This window comes from Xenopus laevis, chromosome 4L (genome assembly GCF_017654675.1).
Source record: "Xenopus laevis strain J_2021 chromosome 4L, Xenopus_laevis_v10.1, whole genome shotgun sequence".
In the NCBI taxonomy this organism is placed as follows: domain Eukaryota; kingdom Metazoa; phylum Chordata; class Amphibia; order Anura; family Pipidae; genus Xenopus; species Xenopus laevis.
Window position 1 is genome coordinate 93,015,541 of NC_054377.1, and position 18,519 is coordinate 93,034,059.

At 39.0% G+C, this 18,519-nt stretch overlaps 1 protein-coding gene across 2 annotated transcripts; it reads right to left on the bottom strand.

Moving 5' to 3' along the window:
• Window positions 1-2,561: 2,561 nt before the first annotated feature.
• Window positions 2,562-14,655, bottom strand: ttc22.L (tetratricopeptide repeat domain 22 L homeolog). Of its 2 annotated transcripts, XM_018258463.2 has the most exons (7): window positions 14,004-14,644; window positions 12,177-12,232; window positions 10,428-10,540; window positions 10,058-10,176; window positions 6,228-6,389; window positions 5,682-5,834; window positions 2,562-3,139 (listed from the first exon to the last, which is right to left on the bottom strand). In XM_018258463.2, the coding sequence occupies exons 1-7, from the start codon at window positions 14,565-14,567 to the stop codon at window positions 2,609-2,611; spliced, it is 1,698 nt and encodes a 565-aa protein (XP_018113952.1). In that variant the 5' UTR covers window positions 14,568-14,644; the 3' UTR covers window positions 2,562-2,608. The 2 variants fall into 2 exon arrangements, with proteins under 2 accessions (XP_018113952.1, XP_041446417.1); XM_041590483.1 differs by lacking the exon at window positions 5,682-5,834 and having other exon boundaries at window positions 14,004-14,655.
• Between the last annotated feature and the right edge of the window lie 3,864 nt (window positions 14,656-18,519).

The window sequence follows — 18,519 nt, forward strand, 5'->3', positions numbered from 1 at the left end:
AGTGATGACCACACATGGATTAGTTTTGCCTTCCCTACTGAGTTTAAGAAAAAACATTTTTTTTGTAAATAAAAAAGTAGGCGAAATGTAACCTATTCATTGAACTCTTGGTGAGGATGGGATATACTGCTCCTTTAATAGGCGTTCACGTATCAACACCGAGTATTTCATGGTAGCCAATCAAAATTGTCGCTGTTATTGTTCTACCTGCAGCTATCTTAAAAAAGCTAATCACTAATTGGTTGCTATGGGTTCCTGTCTAGGCACAAATTTGCCCAATTGCCTCCTGAATAAACCATTTAGTAAATGCTTTTCAGACTTGGGGGTTTATAGTTTTGCCAGCTAAGGACAATTGGAAACAGTCACAAAATTATGACAGTGCTGTCCAGCTTCTGTGGTACTGAGGGCCAGAATTTTTCTGATGGAGGGTTGATAATGGAAGACAGCATGACCTACTCCCCCTTTTTAAACCTCACCCACTTTAAACCACACCCATGTTATCACAAAATGTGTTAAGACCACACCCACATTAATGGTGGTAGCACACAAAAAAAAAATGGTTGGGGTTCCTGCAGGGATATCACTCATCACTCATATGTTAAAAAAAGTTTATTAAGTCATAATTAGACATACCCTTAAATCCATAGGACTCCTCCTCCCCTGTGGATAGAACAGCAATCGCCAGCACATGATTAATCACCTTGGGGATCCCCTAACAAGTATTTCCAAATGCTAACAAACCCTCACCAGGTTCACCTCCCACAGACAGAGCTTGACTCACGCACAGAGTATGGCACACACAGGGAGCATAGGGCAGACAAAGTATGGCACACACAGGCAGAGTATGGCGCGCACACAGGTAGGGTAGAGCACGGTAGGAGACAGGTGTGAACAATAGAGGTCCTTACAGGTGTGAACAATACAGTGTTCTAAAAGTGTGAATAATACTTGGGATTACAATTGCGAACAATGCAGGTTTTTTTGCAGCCTGAAGCTGTGAACAATGCAGGGCTTTTACAGCCTGAATATTAGATGTGAACATTGCAGGGCTTTTACAGCCTGAATCTGGGGTGTGAACAATGCAGGGGCTAGTTAATCTCAGTTCTGATACCTTTTGAAATTTACACAAAGGTAAGCAATCTAAGTAACTAGATTTCAACGGAGGGCCACACAAGGGGAGGCCACAGGCCACCAGTTGGACAGCACTGTCTTATGATTTAAGTAAAACAGTATTTCAGTGATGCTTTCTGGCAGTACTTCAGAACTTTTAGAAACTTAGAACTTTTAAAACATTTACCCCTGCAGTTAATGCTTTATCCAATACAGTGCCTTCAACTCTGGCTTAAGGAACATCTACTCTAAACAACTAAACATGCTTATACAACTACCTGTCACAGGCATGTCAGTGACTGATTTACAGACAGGCATTCTACTTTGTGTCAGATTCCATGCAGTGAAAGGTGACTTTTGAAGGACATCCATATTTCAAGAAAAAGACAAGGGGGCAAATTCACTAAGATGCAAAGTTGCGCCAGGCGCAACTTCGCCGCACTTCGCCAGGCGTAATTTCGCCAGGGCTCCGCAAATTCACTAAAATCCAAAGTTGCGCACAGGGGTAGCGTAAGGTTGCGAAGTTGCGCTAGCGTTGATTCGCTATATAAAGCGAAGTTACGCTAGCGAAGGCTAATTTGCATATGGCGTGAAATTCAAATTTCAATGGAGGAACACGTATCTGCACTACAAATGCCTAGAAAACCTTCAAATCAGCAAATAAAATTTTTATTTTGCCCTACACATGTGTAGGTAAGTTGCCATGAGTCAGGAAATGTAGGGGGGAGGAAGGGGAGCCCCAAAAAAATTTTGATCTTTTTCAGCCTATCAGCCATCATGTAGAAAACACGCCAGCGTTTTTTTGGGACTTAGAAAAAAAAAATTGACTTTTTTTTAAACAATCCGTATCTACTCTATTGCGCTTCGCCAGGTCTGAGGTGGCAAAGGAAGTCTAGCGTAAAAGGTATCGTTCAGTACACTGCGCAAGTTAGTGAATTTGCGTAGTTTCGTCGCTAGCGAAGATTCACCTGGCGTAAGGTTGCGAAGTAACACTAGCGAAACTACGCCAGCATTCGTTAGTGAATTTGCGCAGTAGCGAAAATGCCAAACGCTAGCGAACTAACGCTAGCGTTCGGCGCTTCGCGTCTTAGTGAATTTGCCCCAAGGACTCTTGCCAAGTGGAAGGCAGGGTGCAAAGTGCAAAAAAATGGGCACAGTGCATATTGGTTAAACATGTTAGTGTGTTGGTTTCCATGGGCTGCGATACAATACTCCAATGGTAGACTCTAGGGGAGTGAGCTAGGGATTGTTTTTTCTGTTGTTCCTACATCTATACAGCCATGGAACACAGAAACATTAGACTTAATGTGTTATTTTCTGCATCACATACACAAATGTTTATAGGTAAAGGCATTTCTTCTAAATTAACCAGTTTTTTAACTTAAAATATCTTGGTTTTTTTAAAAAAAAAATTAATTATTAGCATTAATAATTCCAAAAGCTCGAAAACACCAGATGAGAACCTCTTTAATTTAAGTTGAGCAAGTGTCTTTGCAGTTTAAAAAGAAGATGAACGGCTGCTGAGTTTTGGCTTTCTTGCATTCACCTTCACAGCCTGAAACAAAAGCTTTACCAAATCCATTTTACCCATTGCTATCATTGCTTTAGAGAGTTCTACAATTTCTGAAGTGTTGTTTCGATATATAACCTGCAGCTCTTGATGAATGCTATCTGATGTGTATTTCCCCTCTGCCTCTTTTGTCCACTTCTCCACCTCCTGCGCCAGACACTCCTCGTTTATTTTATTTTGGTTGTACAAGTTAAGGAGTGTTTCTATTAAGCACCTGAAACTCTCTGTACCCTGTGAGCCTCTGTTGTCCAGGTGTATTGCCTTTTTAAAACACTCCATTGCATTAAGGTCTTCACTTTTAACTCTAAGGCACTTTCCCTTGAGTAGCTGGATTTCCGGAAGGGTGTCTCCAAGTTCAAACTCTGTGGCTTTTGCAATGCATACCAAAGCATTATTAAGGGCATCTTCATCAACTTGAAATGTTTCCTTTACAGCATCCACTCCCATATAATACAATACCTTAAAGAGAAAACAAGCACTTTTGTGACTGACATGCATGTTTGTATGAAAGGTGAAACCATAGAACTTGAATAGATGTAAGCCAGCACTAAATAAAACTCAGGGGAGCAAGCATATAAAAAAGGGATGATATAGTGTAGTATATTATTATCAACATCATCCCCAATTGGCCCCTGAGGAGACACACGATAGAGGAAACAATGCTGGCTGGAATCAGCTCCTCTATTTGGCACCTTTTTAACAGCATGGGTGGATTAAAGGAGGACTCTATATGCCTATTGAATCACTACAATTGTGTCATTTTAAACAAAAGTTTTATCTGTAAAGGAAAGTCATCTTGCGTTTGGGGGTGCCAAATTGTTAGGCACACGCAATTGATTGTATTTACTTACCTTAAACCCCGGGCCAGTGCTCCTATCAGCAGAAAATGGCACCGGTCTGGGGTTATTCCAGCGAGCACCAAGGATCGATCCTCTTCCGGCTTCATCTTTCTTCAAATTTCCCGGGGGAAAGATGCATGCACAGTTGAACAAAATAGCCGACTTTTTAAAGTTCGGCTTTTGCATTCTACTGCGCAGCCGCGTGAAGAAAGAGGAAGACGGAAGTGGATCGCTCTGTGGTGCTTACTGGAAGTACCCCGGGCCGGTGCAGTTTTCTGCTGATAGAAGCACAAGCCCAGAGTTTCAGGTAAGTCAATACAAGCACTTGGGGTGCCTAAAATTTGGCACCCCTAAGTGAACGAAGACTTTCTTTCTCCTTTAAAAGTTTTACGAACACAAATTCAACTTTCGGGTCGTTCCCATTCAATCTAATTTTAGGTGTTTGAATGTTTTCATAAATAACCTCCCATTCGAGTTGTGAGTACTTCTGATTTTATTAAAGTAAAAAAAATCAATTCGAAATTCGACCTTTGATAAATCTGCCCCTTAATTTGCATTTTGCATGTTCCTTAGCAGCATGAAGAAATCACTAGCAATCTTTTACTGGCTCTCTGATATATGCAAGCTAATAGTTAAACATAAGTACCCACCTGAGATCTCCATGTTGTGAATTTAAATCTAAACAGCACATTCCACGGTGTCTACAAGGACATATTCCAGTAGTGTTGGGATCAGATGAATACTCTATATATGTCACTAATTCGATAATATACTACACTATATCATCCCTTTGTTATATGCTTGCCAATGACTTTGGACTAGTTGGTATAAAGGATTTTTTTAGGTGAACTCATACCCCATACATGAAGTGGATTGGACAAATCAATGGGCGATAATTTTTTGCAGGTCTGTCTGCTGGATATTTAGACATTTCCTGACTCAATATTGTTTATGTAGTCTAAGAAGCTACAACTTTGGTAATGGGAAAAGTGTGTTTATTTGGTAACAGGTTGATCGTTTTTGTTTATTCCGATTTTTTTTTTTTTTAAATGGGGAGGGAGATTTAATTATAAATGTTCCCAGATGACATAAGGGGCTCCTCTGGATTTGAAAGGTTTCATGAGCAACTGTATAAAGGTGTACACAGAAAGCAGTAAATGTGTGGATGCACGCCCTTGAAGCTTTTTAATTCTTTTCTTTCCAAGGCAAATTAAAAAATGCTTTAGGTTTTGTCTTTATATGCATTATTAGTGATGAGCAAAATGTTTCCCAAGTTTTGCTGCAAAATTGACGCCCATAGACTCCAATGAGTTAAAAAAAATTGGTGTGCTAAGGGTCGGACTACACCGACATTTTCGATGCGATCAGACGCGATGCGACAAAACTCCGGTGACAAATCGCATGCAACGGAAATAAGGTAAGTGAATGCATTGTCAGATGAAGTCGCTGCACCCTGTGTCGCGTCGGATTAACGCTGCAACTTCATCCGACATTTCTATCTCTTACCTTATTTCCATTGCATGTGATTTGTCGCCAGCGTTTTGTCACAGCGTGACGAATCACGCTGAAAATGTCCGTGTAGTCCTACTCTGAAAAGAAAAAAATAGGTGCGCCGCCTTGCGCATCAAAATAAAATTTGTTGCCCTTAGACTTCAATGCATTTTGGCAAATTTTCATGATTTTGTAAATTTTTGTGAAACAGGTCAGATTTGCCCATCACTATACCATAATCTGTACGTCTGCCTGGGAAATATGTCCTTTGTGGTGGTGTTCCACTAAGATTCACTAAACGATGGGCTTAATTAGGTAGGATCATATGAAGAGGGTATTGTAATTATAGATGCACTGAATCCACTATTTGGGATTCGGCTGAATTCCTGAATCCTTTGTGAAAGATTCGGCTGAATACTGAACCAAATCTGAACCCTAATTTGCATATGCAAATTAGAGGTGGGAAAAGACAGTTTTACTTCCTTGTTTAGAGACGATTTCCCTTCCCACTCCTAATTTACATAGGCAAATTAGGATTCAGATTTGGTTCAGCCACATTCATGGATTCGGCCGAATCCTGCTGAAAAAGACTGGCCGAATTCCAAACCAAATCCTGGATTTGGTGCATCCCTAATTGTTATCAGTTCTTAATCAGTAATTCTGAATCTTACCTGAGCCATGTCTATGAATGTTTTTAGACAAGGATAGATGTCTATGATGTTATCTAAGTCAGATTTGGCATTAGTCAGGTGCTTTCTGTCTGGCAGACCTCCTGACCCGATCTTGGCACGTTCAAAATCTCGTATATACATGTTTAAATAGATCTGAACAGAAAGTGGTAAGTGAGATTAATATAATGCCAAAAAATGTCAAGAAATGCTATAATCAATCATAATCTTTATATTTGTTCCTGAAAGTAATATCTAATGTTCAATAAAGCAGAAAAGCACTGGAAAAAAAACAAAGGTTTGAACACAGACAGCTGTATACTGTGTATTCTAACAGTTCTGAACTGATCCATTACTAAGATACTAACTCATTATAAGTGGATCTGTGACAGAATGCTATCTCTGTAGCACTTTTGCAAGAGCAGAGTTCCTGAAGTATTGCTTGTTCTGCTTTATCGCTTCACAATCATTACAATTTTTTTCCGACTGCTGCTATTTTATATCCTTTTGCAGCGTAATACCCTATTTTCCATGAAGTACGTTCTTTACCTGAGCACGTGTTAGGTAAGCTTGCCAGTTTAGCTTTGGATCCTGAAGTAGATCAAGTGCCATATTACATGTCCCAATGGCCAATTCTTGCTTCCCCAGTAAATGGCAAATTTTGGCGAGGCGGTTGAGTATCAGAGGGTCGTCTTTTGCAAACTCTAAAGCCTATTTGTAATAGAGAGGATGTTATGAAAGCATGCTAAAGTTGTATACTGGACTAGCTAGACCGTTTATGTAAAGCTATCTATGCCTAATGTAGCCTTTAAGTGCTCTGCAAATTAGATACTCGCAGCATACAAACTGGATCCAACTGAGACTGCACAGTCACTTTATTTTTATGGACCTAAATATTAAAGTGAATCTGGGCTCAAATTGTCATGCAATCCTAGAGAGGAATGGTGCAGATCACCACTAGTCAGCCTGACTAAATCAGGGTAATCAAGTGCATTTATTGGATGTGTCTCTTGATTGATCTGATTACTTTGCCTCAAGGATAAAAAAAAAGGTTTCCAAGTGATCTAACAGTAATACATAAAAGCATTTACATCATATTATGGACCCACTGAAAAATACAATGTACCACCCCCACAAAATATTTTAATTATGCAATAAGCATTAAGTGGCCATCACTGTAGAGCAATGGAAAATTGAGAAAAAGATCCAGACATTTGATACACAACAGAAATAGAAGAAAAGGTAGCCAGAGGATGCAGTCACTCCCATATAATGAAAAGAGCAGCACAGCAAATTGTAAAGATGAATAAAATGAACAGACAATAAGGTATAAGAAACAGTTCCCATAAAAATCACATAAATAGATTGGTTTATTTAATTAACTTCAAACTAAATTTTAACTAAAATGTTATTTGTTCAAATCCCCAGGTGCCAATTTTATTCATATGATCTGGTCCTGCCCCCAGGTAAAGACATTCTGGGCCAAGGTAATGATATGTATGAACAAATAACATATGTGTTATTGAACTGGGCACATCACAGGTAGTTGATCCGGTGGTCTGCTTATTGGGAGTGATTGATGATCGAATACCCACTAACACGGCTAGAACCCACTTGCGCTCCCTCATGTAAAAAAAAAACAGTGATCATGCACTGGATGGGGATACCCCTCCTACCATACCCGGCTGGAAGATGGAGCTCTTCCACTGATCAAACTGACATATAAAACAAGAGGGGCAACAAAGAGAAATTTGACAAATTGCGGGGGGCCTGGTGTGACCTAGATTCCCTGGACCACTCATGACCTACATTATCTGCTTTGTATCTCACATAGGCATTAACAGTTGTTAGAATCAATAACTTGTTAAAGGCATGACACTGCACCAACTGCAGTCATTGTAACCAATCATAAATGAGAACTGCCTATTACTTCTGTTTTGGGTTGTTTTTTTTTATGTTGTAAAAACAATAAAACTTACCTTTAAAAAAAAAAGAAAAATGTTATTTGTTCATATAGGTCCCATTTAAAGCTCCCTCTTCTTAATTACTATTTCCACAGTCCCCATAATTGGCCCACTCCCCTGTACCTAATTACAAATGGCTTGATGGTAATGTCGTGGAAATTCACTTACCAGAGACCACTTGAGGTAAAAAGATAACGTATATTTGACAAGAGCTCCGTGGATTCTGAACTGACAACGAGTCAGAAATCCGAACAATGGAATAACAGGCTGTTTCTAGACTTTTCATGGTCACAGCACACAAAGACAAGCTCATAAGAAATTGCTCCCAGAATGTTACATTGTGGTTCTGAACTCAAGGACATGGTTAAACAGATGTCGTGAGACAGCACTAATAACTTAGCTACTGCAGGTGAAATCTGCCTAATACAGATTCAGCCATTACAGTAAGGGTGGTGGCACACGGGGAGACTAAGTTGCCTGTGATAAATCTAAACTAATGCAGGCGACTAATCTCCCTGAAATGCCTTCCTACCAGCAAGAATGCTCACTGGACTAACCACGGGCCGGTGCAGTAAGTCAATACAATCACTTGGGGTTGCCTAACATTTGACACCCCCAAGTGTACGAAGCCTTTCGTTCTCCTTTAATACAACTGTATACTAACAATCAGATAAACATTATTCAGGCAATCATGCTCTCATTTAGCCACCTTGTCAAACAAGAAAATCATCCAAAGTAAGGGCAGTTTCACTCGCTTTCCTAAATTCAGTGAACCTGTTTCCCAACAATCAAATGACTCACACCAACTTACTATCCCTTTATAAACACTTTTGTCTTACACAGAAAATATGTACAGTATTTGCATTTGTACATTTTAGTGGGTGCTACCACACTGTCATAGCAAAGACACTTGCTAGATATTTTTTTAGGCTGTTTATGGTAAATGCTTCAGCCAATGCAGTCTTGCACTTCTCACTTAGATATAAATATAGGTATGGGATCCCATATCTGGTACGTCCAGATAATTCTAATTTTTAAAAATGATTTCCTTTTTCTCTGTAATTAAAAAAACAGCCCTTGTACTTGATCCTAACTAAGCTGAATTAATCAATATTGGTGGCAAATAAATCCTATTGGGTTTATGTAGGGGCAGATTTATCAAAAATCGAATTTCGAAGTTAAAAATACTTCGAAATTCGACCATCAAATTGAAATACTTCGACTTTGAATATCTAAGTCAAAGTTTTTTTCATCAAATCTGGGTATCCTGCAGTCGAAGTAAAATCGTTCGATCAAACGATTAAAACCTTCGAATCGAACGATTCGAAGGATTTCGGCGATCGAACGAACGATTTTACGTCAACTTCCAAAAACTTATAAAAATGCTCTAGAAGGTCCTTAAAGGCTGACATAGCACTTCTGCAGGTTTAATTTGGCGAAGTATTGAAGTCAAAGTTTTTTTTAAAGAGACAGTACTTCGATTATCGAATATTTGAATGATTTTACTTTGAGTCAAATTCGAAGTCATAGTATCCTATTCGATGGTCGAAGTATCCAAAAAAATTACTTAGAATTTCGAATTTTTTTACTTCAAAAATTCCATCAAATTCACTTCGACTATTGATAAATGTGCCCCTTAATGTTTATATGATTTCTTTAGTACACTTAAGGTATGGTTATTGAAATTACAGAAACATCACTTGTTCAGAAAATCACAGGACCCAAACATTACAGATAATAAATCCTATACCCATACAGACATTGCACAAGATAATACTAGGGAAGGTCCTAAATTTGGCAAGTTTACAGCAAGCGAGTACACAACTCATAGCAATTACACAAGACTATAGGTAAGTTGCCAGGGCAAATAAATTCAGAGGAAAGCAGTTCACAGCTCAATAATAACATGCAATTTAAAGAGTCTAACTGTGTAATAAAATGGTTATTTACAACAGCATTTAAAAGCAAATGAGATTGTAAACATAAAAAATAATCCTGTGTCAACTTTCCTTTCAGGGAGACACCCAGAAACTTGCTGTACTAAAATATTAGACAGTAGAAAGAATGGAAAAGGTGCAAGAGATCAGAGAGTAAAAGCAGGATTCTTTCAGGAAGGTATAGAAGGAGAAATAAGAGTAGCCCAGTGTATAAGAGAGAAGGTACAAGCTAATGATGAGTATCCAGGTCACTAGGAATTTTTAGCAAAATTAATTTCAATGACATTTTTTTAAATACCTTAAGTGCTTTAAATTTATGAAGGAATTATGTATGTGTATACATGTATGTACATATTTAGTAAGTGTATCCACACAATTATATATTATTTGTTGTGGATTGATCAGTCCTTTTACATAGAGTTAATTGAGTAAAATGATAAGAGTGCAGCACAATTGGGATATTTGGAGTACATCATACCTTTCCAAAACAACCCAGAGGGTCAGTTCCTGAATAGCCGCAGTCATGTATTCCCATTGGAGTAGTGGAAAAAGTGTTTTGTCTTTCCAGCATCACTCCAAGATAACACCAGGCCAAAGCTATAGAAACAAAGTCACGGAGAAGTCAGTCAATTAAAGACTATGACAAACGACAATTTGATGCAAATATTTCCTTATAAAATCTGTTCACACAGTTATGAACCAGCATGTTCTAAGCCTGCATTATTGTTATTGCTTATATATGTAGTGTCAACATACATATCATTTAGTGTAAAAAAGAGTTGATGCATCCTGTGCATTGCTTGATAAAGAAAAAAAAAAATCTCCAATTTGTACAAAATATATATTACCTTTATAATGAGCATTTGAGGATTTTACAACTTCACGAAGCAGCATCAGAGTTTTGTTAAAAAACTGTAGCCTTTTGTCCACCTTAGAGCTATTCATTAGTATTCCATCCAGCCTGAAATAAAGAGAAAGCAATATCCATTTCATATCTCCACATTAAAATTAATGTCATATATAAATTAAACATCTCTTGCAGGTTTGAAAACTATATATCCCTCTTCACGGTTTGTCAGATTGATACATGAACACAGGAGTACAATTATAAACATGAACTAAATCCCCCTAAAAAATCATATGGCTGGAGATTCAGAATTTTATATTCTGTACATAGTATACTAGAAGTGAGTTTCAGCAGCCCTATAATGCTAGGCCTACAAATGTGTTCACAGGAGCTTGCCATTTTGGATTCTGACCATCTTTCAATGTCAGAAATCAAGTAGAAAGTGAGGTTTTTTTGATACTGCTGGACTGATTAGTATATTCTGATGAAGAATACACTTGTTTATGTTGTAGTATGGATGTGAATTAATTAGCCTTGTATTTTTACAGTATATACTGTATATTGCAAATTGGTAGTAGCTACTAACAGCAGCCATGAGCATATGATGTGAATCAGAAGACCAGTCCTGGCCCCACCACAGTGACAGGGTGAAACATCTATGGGGTGAGGGCCCAGCAGAGGGTACATACACTACAGAGAGATACAGATCTTCAGTGCTGTAGATCTTAGCTCCAGACTGAAATTCAAAACAGGCCCTGGCATTTCAAGTACACAGAGGCCCAACCAGTTCCACACAGGCCCAATAAATAATGTCTATGTAATCTTACAGGAGCTCCTCTTGCATTTGCCAGTTTCTACAGATTGCCAGTCTGGACCTGGTGAATACTCCTTCAAAAATATAATATAGCCTAATTACAATTGGGAAGGCAGTGAGTAAAGTGTAAACAACTAGCACAATCCGCCAGTTCTTTGTACTTTTCACTTTGCCTTTCTTCCTAAATAAATTGCTGCAGGTCTCTGAGCTCCATGTTGCTCTTCATGGGGGTGGCACACAAACATATTGACAGAAATGAGGAAAATAATGTGTGCTTTGTCTTACTCTCCCTAACAGTTCCTTATGTTTTGTATAATTAGTTCCTATTTATTTATTATTCCAGGGAGGCACCTTGGTGTGGGTGGCACAGTGTGTGTGAGTGGAAATCACCACCCCAAATGATGTTGCATAATAGGTATTACCATAACAACAAATATGTGAATTTAAAAGATTGTCTCTAGACAGTAAAGGGAGCACAGCAGCACACACACAACTATGGTAGCGCCAGAGGAAGAGAGTTAGTTGTTTGCAGCTGGTATATTATGCCTGCAAAGAGCAAAGGACCATTTGTTTTATAGAGCACATGGTCCCCTCTTGCACTGAGGAGAGGAATGGCTGTTCTAGATTATTCCAACTCTGATGCATGAGGAAGTTGCAAGTATATGAGGCACTCATGCGCCTTCTGTAGTGTTAAGTCAGTAATAAGAGATATTTTTATAAACAAAATGAAAAGATTTGGCCTATTCTTGAACTTGTGCAAAGCATACTGTAGAAGAAGGCAAGGTACATCTATGTAGTATTACCTTTACATATTCATTAGTGAATCAATTGTCACCAGCACATTTCTGAGTTACCAGGAGTGACGGGTAGCATTTAACTTGTAGGCTCCAGCAGGTTCTATGACTGCTGATTAATAACAAGTGAAATGGAACATACCTCATACACAGAGTTGCCATTGTGAAAAACCAACTTCGTTTTTCTTCCACAGGAATCTGAAAGATGAATTGTTATGAGTAGTACTCCTGACATAATCAAATGCTGAAACTGCAAAGCATCCAACCAGCTCTATTGTATTGAAGATTGTGCAAATAAATATATGCAAATTAGTGTTCAGGTGCCCTTAGGACACTGGACACATTGAGATACTTTTAGCACTGTTTTGTTAACAGTCACAGATAATACTGGATTGTTGGATTCAGTTTGGTATTTGGCCAAATATTTAGTTGTTGATTTTGTAATAAACTGAATTAAGACATGACGGCTTGTCTCATTGTGCATCCCTAATTTATGTGAGTAGGTGTTGCCATATAACTAGCAACAGTTTTAGTATATGTTTATATTAATCGTCACAGATTCTGTATGTAAAAATTAGTGCCCTGTATTGTTTGTTTTTTCAGCAGACTGGGGAAACTCCTTATGAAGGAGTAAGAAATCCTACACAGGTATGTGCCATGTACTGTATCTAAGTGTTAGTATAACATAACAAGTCTGATCTTCTGGTATCTTATTGGCTGTGGGTCTCCAAGCTCTTGCAGGCTGTGACAGTGGGGTACCGTGAAGATTTTACCCAAACTACACAAGCCTCCTATCACCACCAACTGCATAATTTCTACAAATTTGCAAGCACACTGCAATACAACGGTTAGGGATTGTTCAGAGTTTAAGTTTAACAGATAAAGTTGCAATTAGATATTCACAATTTTAATTCTTCTTGTGCAATGTGAAGGGCTTAGCCCTTATGCAGTGCTATGGGTCTCTTCTTCCCTAACTCCAGCCTTGCTGCCATTTTATATGAGGGGAAAGTTTACTTCAAGGTCAGATGGCTTTGCTTTCACTTATTCAGATAAGCAATATTACAAGAAACACAATTATGTCCCCTTTGTCCCACTGCTCAAATGCTGACTCACTTTGTAAATATACCATCAATTAATATTTGATTTTTTTTTCTTTTTAAACTTCCTCCTTCTCTTCAAAAGGCCATTAAAGAGTAAACATGTTTTTTCCATAGTGACAGGTGTATCTGCCTACTGTCAACACTGCTAAAGTACTCATTTTACAGTACATGTGGCAGCTGTCAATGCAAATATATAATAATGAACCTACAGTATGCTATGAAACTATGGGGTCTTCCACAGGCAGTATAGGCAATTACGGTTGATGTACCACTACTGGACATTGTACAGTATATGTTTCACTGCTGCATTTTTTGAGAGTAGTGGAAATGTGTAGATTACGAGTACCGAAACTGATCTGTGAACAATATGTATTGCATGTACCTGTGCTAGGTCTATCATACAGTGTATGTGGTGCCGCAGAATTTGTCATGCACCATGAACACAATGTACAGGAACTGCTTGAGTTATACAAACAATGTGAAGGTAAAGATAAAGTACAACTTCTGCTGGATCTCACGTCAGTATAGAGCAAAAATATATAATTATATTAATCATGGTTGGTAATGGTAATATTATTTCAGATTTTTCTTGAATCACCCGTAAGCCTTCATATAACCTCATTATTATGTCTGGACACTACAGTGAGTTAAGCTCTTAGGCCTATTTTAAGTTCTTGTTGATACTGCTTGACTGATGGTAGTAGTTTATAATAATATATAATGGTATTATATGCAAGTGTAGTTTCTTAATGAATGCATTTGCTTTTAAAGCCTAATTAGGATGTCCTCTGAGGTGTGAGGTCACATAATGCGAGGATACTACAGAATTCTTCTACAGAATTCTTCTATGTCATAAGCAACAAACTTACCTCGTGTTTTCCAAATGCCAGGGCTTTATCATAGAGGCCAATTCCACTGCTCAATTTCTCAATGCTGTCCTCTTCATTTAGAAGTCCAATGTCGAAGGCGTGGGAATAACCCTGCTCTGCCAGGCACCGTGCAGCCCTTAGTCTGACGTCTTTGCTTTCCCCCTCTTCCCCTTCTAGACCCATGAGATGAGACAGTTTATCAGTACACTGTGAGGCTTTATCCTCCATATTCAGTCTATCATACACATATGCCAGGTTAGCCCAGGCATTTAAGTTGTTTGGATCATGTTGACTAACTGATAGAAAAATGTCTCTCGCGCTGTGAAATTCATCCAGGTAAAAGAAAAAGACACCCAGTAAATTCTTGACAGCAAACTGCTGAAAACTGGAGTCAGCCTCCAGCTGGAACTGCAAGGAATCCCTTTTCAATTTGATGTCTCTCCTCCTAAACTCCACTGGAGTGCACGACTCAAAATTTAAGTTCATTTCCAAATGGAAATGTCCAGGTATGTATTCGAACTCATCTATAAGAGTCTCAATATCCACATCAGGTGTCTCATCCATAACTGGGAAAGAAAGTGTTCCTATTGCCTTTCCTGCTCTGAGTGACTTTGTACCTGTAATTCTGGTTTGAGTCACTTGGGAGGAGTTTCGGGAGGGAAAGGTGGCAGCAGAGAATGTTCTCCCCACCCAGGTATTGGAGTGTAAAAGTGTGCGTGTCACTGCATTTTGCTTATGATTTTATTGTCTTGGAGTTTCATGCATACAGTATGTGCTGCGGATTTTACACATGACGAATAATCATCTTCTTCTCTTGACTGATTGCCAGAACTAGTATAGTTGAGCCACAGGTCCCACGCTTGCAACAGTCATTGTTACTAGGAGTATGAAATACAGAACATAGTTTTGTTTACGGGCTGACCCCTTGAATGGTGGCATGTTTTCTCCTCAAGGTTATTTTAGAAAAGCCAAATATGTTATTTTTAGCATTTTTTTAATGTTATTTTTAGCACGTAAAAGTTAAATAATTATTTTACAGTAAAAAAAAAGATTGTGATATTGAGTAAACATTGTAAACTTTTGAATTAAGCAGAAATGTTAAGCTCCTCACTTTCATCCAAGGGAAAATATACCGCACTATTCAACATGAATACATATAAGTAATAAAGGCGCATAAACACTGAACTGAACTTCCAATATAAATGACCCCACAGATTGAAATGAAAACATGTCTGTTTCTGTACAAAATCATTTCCCAACCACCCATTTGGCTCACGGTATGATTTATAAACAATGGGCAAATCTTCTCCCAGGCAGTAACTTATGGCTACAAATCAGATGTTTGCTTTCATTGTTCTACCTGCAGTTGGTTGAAAGAAAGCTAACCCATGATTAGTTGTTGTTGGTTGCTGTCTAGGTGCAGATTTTCCCAGTGTTCATAAATGAGCCCAACAGTGCCATGCAAACTCTCCCTCACTTTGTTCCATTGTGAAGTGATGGATTCTAGAACTTGAAGTCCCTCTGCTTTACAGAGAATATGTGCACCACCCACTATGGAAAGCATAGTGACTTAATGTCCCAGTATGTCTGTTGGCATTTCAAGATAGTATTTATGCACCTTTTTTATGTAAGCTCATCTGAATGAACTCATGTCAAAAAAAGTAGTGTATATTTTCCCTTTAACTTAAAGAGCTCTATATTATGACCTCAAACCCCTGCATTTTTAAATTTTTATTTATTGTTTTGTGTCCTGTCAATCCTTGCAAGGGCACAGATACTGTATGTCACCTATGGTTAGTTGATTCCTTATTATTCCTTTTTATGTCCCATAGTAATGAAGCTCTTGAACCTGTAAATTTTATGTCAGGGTGTGGCATCCTGTAGTATGGGAACTGAAAGGTGAAAAAAAGCCTGTACAACAACATAGAAAACCAGTTAGGATCTTACTTTGATTTTGGAGGGGTGGCTTGTTTGTAATATGTGAAGTATGCACCGTCAATGAGGTAAAAAAAGTCCTCTAAAATGGTTATATTGGATTACACAATGACTACAATGTTTGCATGGAAAGTGAACCTCCAGTTAACCAATAAGTTTGTTCTCACTCATACAATGCTTATTAATTGAGATTTATAACTTCAGACTTGACTGCCATTGCAAACAAAATGAGATCTGATGGCAAATAAAGGGCTGATATGAATAATTTACTTTCAAACAGAACCCAAAATCATTGTAGTGTTCAGAAAAGCAAAACATGTTTTACCAGATATACTTGCCCTAAAGCTACTGCCAAAAATCACAAAGAATACACTTCTCGACAATAATGGAGGTATTCAGAGGATTCAAAAGAGTAAATCCTCCCTCGCCTGTCTTTCTAAACAAAATGATAAAGGGACATCTTTCATGAAACAATGGTTTAAGAATATATACAGTACCTTGCAAAAGTGCTCCATCTTTTCACCCATCATTTTACTGTATTTTCCTTTCTGTGATTTTTACATTAAAGCAATGAGACGCTTTACTTACTTTATGTGACAAAAAGGAAAAAATGTATAAATATATATGTTGTTTGCATAAGTATTTAACTCCAACATTTTAGAGCCACCTTTTGCATAAGTAATAGATTAAATCTGGAGAAAGTATGTACCAGGCATACATTATGTGTGGGCCATGGGTGGGTTCCAGAAAACTCTTTCATATTTTCCCTTACTATGCCCTGTTTCTGCCTCTGACAGCCTGTATTTATAGGTGTTTACTTGTCCTGCCCCACTTCCTTTATGATGGGTGGGTTCTACAGGTGAATGGGGGAGGGGAGTGCTGGGTTCTGGTGGATTCACACATACCTATCAGGTGTGTGGTACACTTGTAAGGGCTCTTACACATGAGCGTTCTGACCTGCGCTCCCCTGCGTTCCGTTTTTTGGCGTTCAGCCGCAGGGGAGCGCAGGAATAGACGCAAGTCATTATTTCAAATGGGGCTGTACTCACTCAGGCGCGTGTAGGCGCGGAACGCAGGAAAAATGCAGCATGTTGCGTCTGAACCTGCGTTCGGCGCCTACACGCGCCTGAGTGAGTACAGCCCCATTTTAAATAATGACTTGTGTCTATTCCTGCGCTCCCCTGCGGCTGAACGCCAAAAAACGGAACGCAGGGGAGCGCAGGTCAGAACGCTCATGTGTAAGAGCCCTAAAGGATGCTAAAGTGTATGTGAAGTCTGGTGGCACAAATAGGACTAGCAATGTGCTAATATCATGCAGCTGTGTATCACTTGACTTATCTCCATGTGTGTCTTCCCTGTTTACCAGTTTTTCCTATTTTTTTGACTTTCTGAGGTGGGGCAGAGGAGTGATATCACCAGCTGCCAACCAACCCCCTCACAAGCACCCATCACTATTATGTGTTTATTGTGTGTACTCCCTCCAGTTGTTCCAGAGAGCCAGTAGGCAGGAAAGATACATGTCATGTCCCCCCTCTGTTGTGCCCTAGGAATGTGCCTCTTCTGTTTACTCCTAGTTTCAGCCCTGGGGCACCTGGAAGGTGTTGTGACATTCTCTCAATTCTTAGCTTGGTTTACAGGCACTGGGGGTCATTTATCAACACTGGGCAAATTTGCCCATGGGCAGTAATCCATGGCAACCAATCAAATTGCTGCATTCATTGTTCTACTTGCAGTTGGCTTTAAACAGCTAATCACTGATTGGTTGCTATAGGTAACTGGCCGTGGGCAAATTAGGCCAGTGTTGATAAATGAGCCCCAGTGTGCTAGGGGTGGAGGACTAGTTCTTACAAATTTACCAGCACGTACATTTCTGGTAAATTTGTTATACCGACCAGACCTGGACTCAGTGTGGCACTGGGACATCAGGGGCCCACCAAAAAACCTTAGACCAGGTGCCCACCATAAAACATTAGACAGGGGCCACTCTCAGTACTATTATTCTTTATCTCCTCAATCAACCTCTATTCTCCTACTGTCTTTTCTTTACAAATTATAATCTATTATTTAATATATTTCACCTCTTTATTCTCATAGAAATATGGAATTCCCATGAAATAGGACAAAAGTTTAGCATCGTGAGGGCCCACTGACACCTGGGCCCACCGGGAGTTTTCCTGGTATCACGGTGGGCCAGTCTGACACTGCCTGGACTGGAAGTCAAAATAGGCCCTGCCATTCCAAGTACTCAGAGGACTATATGGTAACTTTCTATGGAACCATACAGCAGCCCCTCTGGCATTTGCCAGAAGCCAAAGATTGCCAGTCCGGGCCTGATACCGACCCCAGCCTTAGCTGATTTTATAAACCAGCAACCCTAGTTCCTGTGAGCTCCCAGGTGTGGAGGGAGTTAAAGGAACAGTAACACCAAAAAATGAAAGTGTTTTAAAGTAATAAAAATATTGCACTGGTAAAAATGATGTGTTTGCTTCAGAAACACTAATATAGTTCATATAAACAAGCTGCTGTGTAGCAATGGTGGAAATTGAAAAAAGGCTTTATGGCACAGGTTAAATAGTGGATA